The following is a 6,152-nucleotide window of genomic DNA, read 5'->3' on the forward strand; positions in this document are numbered from 1 at the left end:
AATGGTCGAGTTGCCCATATTTGATGGATTCACATTAATGTGGTTGCAAATGATACCCATATATTAAAATTTATCCAACAAGACTTGAACTCTCGACCTCAAGGAAAGAGGGTGACTCCTGATACCTTTGTGCTAAAAGTCATTTTCTATATATTTAATTAAGTTAATAAAATATGAGCGTTTTCCCTTTAGATATATATTAAAACTTTAGAAGGAAAATGAAAAGAAAAAGGTACGGGTCAATTCGGTCAAATGTATTCACTTGCTACAAAGTATAAAGAAAGACATAATGAAGCAGCATCCGTGTATTCCATTTCTGTTCATCGGTCGTAAATGGCGCCACCAACTCCGAATATTCAAACGTTTGAGACGGAGGATCAAGTCGCCATCGCTCTTGCTGTATACATCCTCCATCTCTCTGCTAAATTCATCGCCGCCAATGGTTCTTTCTCCGTTGTTCTCTCCGGCGGTTCTTTAATCGATACTCTCAGGTAGTTGTAGTAGTAGTGAACAAACTACTCAGATTTACTTGTTCAATACACTTTGATCGATGTTATGTTTTGTATTGATGAATTTGAGCTTAATCTTTGACAGGAAATTAACTGAACCTCCATACGTTGATTCCATAGATTGGTCGAAATGGTCGATATTCTTCCTTGATGAACGAGTTGTTCCTCTGAATCATCCTGATTCAAATTACAAGCTTGCTTATGACGGATTTCTAAGCAAGGTATTTCGTTTTTTACGTGAAGAGGTTTAAAATTCGTTTGTGATATGCTTATAATTTCCAATTCCGATCCATGGTTGAACAATCGGAATCAAGCTCCTGTTCATGCCTTATGATTGGAATTGAAGCAAGTATGAATGAAGAGCTTCATGATTTCGTCACAAAGAAGCGATTTTGATCGCGAATTCCATTTTGAATTTTGAATAATCTATTTCAATTCCATGCGTCAACTTATGATATGAACTTTTCTAACATATTTCAGGTGCCAATTCCTGAATCAAACATCTATCCGATCAAGGAAAGATTATCACCGGAGGAAGCAGCTGATGAATATGAACAGCGCCTCAAAGATCTGGTATCCAACAAGAAACTAAGAACATCAGAAATTACAGGGTTTGCTAAATTCGATCTGATGTTAGTCGGAATGGGTCCAGAGGGGCACGTCGCATCACTCTTCTGCTGGCATTTTCAACGATTTGAGAAGATAAAGTGGGTGACTTTCATCACGGATTCACCCAAACCTCCTTCTAACAGAATCACTTTCACCTTCCCTTTGATCAATTCAGCTTCTGAGATTGCAATGGTGGTGACCGGAGAAGACGCAGCTGATGCAGTGAAGGTGGCGTTGGGCCCACATGCTTCTTATGGTTTTCCGTTGCCTGTGCAGAAGGTTTCACCTGAAGGAGGGTTCACGTGGTTCTTGGATAAGGCTGCTACTTCAGAGCTCTGAATAATGTTTACTTGTACACAAACCTTTCTTTCTATATTTAACATGGCAAGATATTGTTTGCTATAATTTATGTATTGTTTCAACGTTTATAATAAAAGTAAAAGTTTTTAATAGACAAAGTTTTATAATTAATATATAAGTCGCTTTTGTCAAAGACTCAAGAGAACCGATTTTCACGCAACCATTTAGAATGCAAAGAACATAAAGATAAACACATACTAGTACATATATTTCCTTTGTGTTAAAAAATCGACCCATTTTTTCATCCATAAATATTAAAGCTTTAACTACAATTCGACGTAGCTACATTTTTTGTATCCACCAGCTTCACTCGCCTATGGTTGATCCCCAAAAATTCCTTGGTTCTTTAAAGTTAGTTTTAAAAACATTTTATAAGTTTTTCTAAATCGTATTTTCAAACGTAATGAAAAGAGGTTTTAGATCACTCACTCTCAAACACGTATATATAATATAATGATAAGAGAGTCATACCAACAAGATATAAATTGAAGCAAGTGGATATGATAATATTAAGTTTGTTTATGAGTTTTTGCTCTTGAAAAATGTATGCGTCAAGGTATTTTATCCAAAATGACAAAGGGTTGTTGATAGGCTAGATAGATAATTTCCGTAGGCAGTCCATGAGTAGCAACTTTTGGATTTTTTTTCATAAATCTTTTTTTTTTTCGCAAAATAAAAAAGATTTTTTTTCGTCCTTTCAAGACAAATAAATATTTAGAATTATTTCATCAATTGTAAGTCCTTTCTTTTACAAAACTTCTATTATTTATTAAAAAAATCTTTATTTATTAAGGTATGATCGATGCCTAAACAACATTTTTTACAAAGTTTTAATTTTTTAATAAATAACTTTGTCAATTGATATTTTTCTTTTAAGATTACAAATATATTCTATTTGAAAGTAAATATCAACTATAGACACACAAGAACATAAGTTCCAAGTTAGTAAATAATTCATAATCTACTAACATACATTTATAAATAAATTATAAACACCAATAAATAATAATCTATCATGTTTTTTAAGATGACATTTTCCGCATACGTCACCAAATTTGTCAATCAAATTACAAATGAGAAAGACAAATATTTCAAGTATGAAACGGATTTGAGAAAATAATTTCAACTAATGCAAGTTACCAATACGTAATTTATAAATACTTAAATAGTCATGTATATAATACAAATAATTTATGCCATTAAACGCAATTAAAACCAAATAAGATCGTATATGACCATAAAAACACACATGGTGTCAATTACATTCACCATCTATTTTCAGTAAATGCGACATAATAAAAAATTCTCAAGTATTATTACTAAACGAATTCTCGTGCATTACACATAAATTTAATTGCATAAATTTAATTGCATAGATAAAATATTAAGAATTATGCCATTTAAAATAACTTATGGACATTTGGTTTGTAGGTCGTTCTAAATAAAATTTCAACGAGGGAAATTAAATACATCTTGAAGGGATGAATGTTAGGTGTAAGTTTGGTCTCTAGTTTTGTTTTCTATATTGTGAGTAAGGCACCCCGTAACATCATTAGTGTGGTTCATTATGTTCATCGTTAACCCAAAATAAAATATCATATTAAGTATTAACTACTAACGTGACAGACTCGGTTCAATGCATTAAATGATGCGCGACTCTCATCTGTAACATTGCCCCTACTTCACCGCGTTCGATATTCCAACGATGTATGTACAAGTATCATGTGTTTTCATTCGAGAGTAGTACTTATCCATATCTTTACGTCATTAGATACACCCCACTCAAACATGATGCATGTACTGACTTCCTCTAATCGCCAACACCACTATAGTCGTCCCTGCATCAAAGGACCATGTACCAAGATGATCGTCTAGAAAATCACTCGACTTCGCCAATTGCTTAAGCTCTTTCTTATATGTCATCTTTCAACCTATTAGGTTATCATAATATCCGGATATGATATGCACCTAAGTTTAGGTTACTACCCTTACCCCTCTAAGTATGTTTCCCCAATTATTAATTCGATATTATTTTACATACAAAGGGACATTCACATTTCATAATTTTCTCATCACTATGAGGTTGTTTGTTTTTTTAAAAAAAACCTCTTCAGACCACTTTTCGTTGTGCGATGCAACACATGCGCAACACTTGCCATCTCGCAACAATTTGTTTTTTGGATGGCTTCAGACTACAAAACCTCTGTGTGTGTTCTGCTCCAAACAACACTTGACTTTCCTCTTCAAACTTCTTCAGCTTTCATTTTTTTCCAAGTGATTTTTTTAGAAATTTTGTATAGACAAAACTGCAAGAATGGTCCCTGTGGTTAGCTAAAAATTACCAGTTTGGTCCAAAAAGGTTTGGACTAGCACCAGAGGTCAAACGTTTTCATTTTGTTGTGAGTTTGGTCCATTTTGTTTTGAATTTTTATAAAATGATGATTTTGCCCTTTATATTTTCATTTTCTATTCTTTTGCTCATTTTACAATTTTCATAGTTAAAAAGAAAACAAAAAAGAAAATATAATAAAAGCTATACCCCACCGCATGGCACCCCTTCAATCTTTAATCTCTCTTTTATAGTGTTCACTAAAAACCACCGGTGTCACCGCCGAAAACCACCGCCATCGTCGGAGAATCAGAACGCCACCACCACCACAACCTGGAAAATGAGTTTAGAGAGGTGGCGCCACCAACTGCTAGACGCCAGAGAATCAGAACGTCGCCACCAACTGCTAGGCTCTCTCTTCCTCAACATACCCTAGCTCGCCGCCTCCATCTTCCTCATTAAACCCTTTGTTGAAGTTCAGGCGAACAACACCATCTTCACATCACCTTCTCATCTTCACATCACCTTCTCAGGCGAACAGATCTAAATTGTGAACCGACAAATAGATCAACACCACCACCAGATTCCAGTAAATACGATTTTGAAGAGGCGGTGTCGACACATCGATTCTGACGACGATGTACTTCAGTGACGATATGGATGTAACGCCCGGATCTTGAGGTACTTTTTATGCATTTAGATTTATCTGTTTAGGGATTACCATGGCGTGGTGGAGGCATCACCACTACGTGGTGATGCGAAATAAGTCACGTGTTCATTCAGGTCACCACAGCGTGGCAACATTGGCCACGGTGTGGTGGCGGCTAGCATGCAAACCCTATTTTTCCGGGGTTTGCTACCAATTTAAAGGATTGAGGAGGTGAGGGTTTGCTGATGCTCAACCTCCATCAGTTCCCTCAAGCCCCAAAGAAACCCTAATCACTTTCCTCCATTATTGAGCTACTTTTGGTGTTCCTTGAAACTAAAGAATGAAGAAGGAAGCAAGGATCAAGCAAGCAAGTCTCCATTCTTCACTCTAGCACTCTTCTGGACCTTTGTAAGCGTCCAAGACTCGATTTTTATCATGATAGGTTGATAGATCTTGAGTTTTGTCCCATTAAATTCTTGTTATTGTTTGCTGAGAGGATGAGGTCTCATAAAGTTTGCAAATTTATGAATCTATGGGACGGAGTATGTTGTGTCATGGATCTGGAGTTTGGTTGGATTTTCTAGCCATGCATGTGATTTATGTCATAAACCCTCATTTTGACCTAATATATGTTCAAGACATGCATTGGACATGCATGTCTATAAAGCACCAACTTTTAGGGTAGTTTCGATGCTAGAATCACTCCTGTAAAGGATGAATTTCGAACGTTATGGAATAAGTGCTTATTGGTTAAGTTCTTGCATTATTAAGCCTTTTTAGGACCTTTGGGTGGTCCTAATGAATAAAGTTTGAAACTTTATCCTTTAAGATCATATTTTTGTCCAAATCTGAGCTGTAGAGCTCTTGGAATCGAAGGAAACAGCTTAAAGCATTAAGCTATTGGAACCTCGGCAACCACAGTGTGGTCCTAGGTCACCACGACATGGTGGCTGGGATTTTTCCGCCTGTTGGGCCATATGCAGACCACGACGTGGCCAAGGAAGACCATGTCGTGGCGGTCAGTTGAAGTCAACATTGACCGTTGACTTTGACCGTTTGACCTTGAGGGTTGACTTTTGACTTGTGGTTTTATTCACTTGTTAATGTCGTAGTAGAAAGATTAAGGTCCTACCTTGTGCGGTTATCTAGGTAGCGTTAACACCTGTTGCAGGATTTTGAGAGCGTGTTTACTTTTGAGATGCTTTGTGAGGTGACTTTCCTCCACTGTACTCGTGGGTCGAAGGCACCAATGTCGGCCCATTAGATTATGTTAGTAGGATGATAGTTGTCTTCATGACAATTTCATGTTATGTTTGTTTATGCTTGTTGTCTTCATGACTTTCGCTGACATGATTGTATGCTTAGATGTAAGGGTGAAATAGAGCCAGTACGGGTTGAAAGATACTGAAGGGGGCGAAATGGACCCAGTACTGGTTGAAAGATACCAAAGGGGGTGAAATGGACCCAGTTATGCTTTGACTGTTATGTATGTATGGTAAGGGGTATTTTGGGTAAGCTCACTAAGCTTTGTGCTTACGGTTTTCAGTTTGTGTTTCAGGTACTTCCATCTCGAAAAGGGAATGGTCCAACTTGACCGCACCACATCCACCCACATTTTCCGCATTATGTGATTTTTGGGATTTGTACTATGATATTATTTCACTATGATACACTTTTGATTGTCTTGACATGATTA

General features: G+C 36.6%; 1 protein-coding gene across 1 annotated transcript; it reads left to right on the forward strand.

Annotated features, from left to right (window-relative positions):
* Positions 1–291: 291 nt before the first annotated feature.
* On the forward strand, positions 292–1,576 carry LOC145125903 (putative 6-phosphogluconolactonase 4, chloroplastic). Its single transcript, XM_079061311.1, has 3 exons — positions 292–491; positions 595–730; positions 990–1,576. The coding sequence occupies exons 1-3, from the start codon at positions 334–336 to the stop codon at positions 1,455–1,457; spliced, it is 762 nt and encodes a 253-aa protein (XP_078917437.1). The 5' UTR covers positions 292–333; the 3' UTR covers positions 1,458–1,576.
* Positions 1,577–6,152: the final 4,576 nt, after the last annotated feature.

This window comes from Lactuca virosa, chromosome 7, assembly GCF_052849685.1.
Source record: "Lactuca virosa cultivar CGN04683 chromosome 7, Lactuca_virosa_CGN04683_v6, whole genome shotgun sequence".
NCBI classification, from domain to species: Eukaryota; Viridiplantae; Streptophyta; class Magnoliopsida; order Asterales; family Asteraceae; genus Lactuca; species Lactuca virosa.

Excerpts from the sequence above, each read along its gene's own strand:
- LOC145125903 (XM_079061311.1), top strand. The coding sequence starts at position 334 with ATGGCGCCACCAACTCCGAATATTCAAACGTTTGAGACGGAGGATCAA. Across the intron at positions 492-594 it reads TCTTTAATCGATACTCTCAG|GAAATTAACTGAACCTCCAT; the intron begins GTAGTTGTAGTA and ends AATCTTTGACAG. Across the intron at positions 731-989 it reads ATGACGGATTTCTAAGCAAG|GTGCCAATTCCTGAATCAAA; the intron begins GTATTTCGTTTT and ends AACATATTTCAG.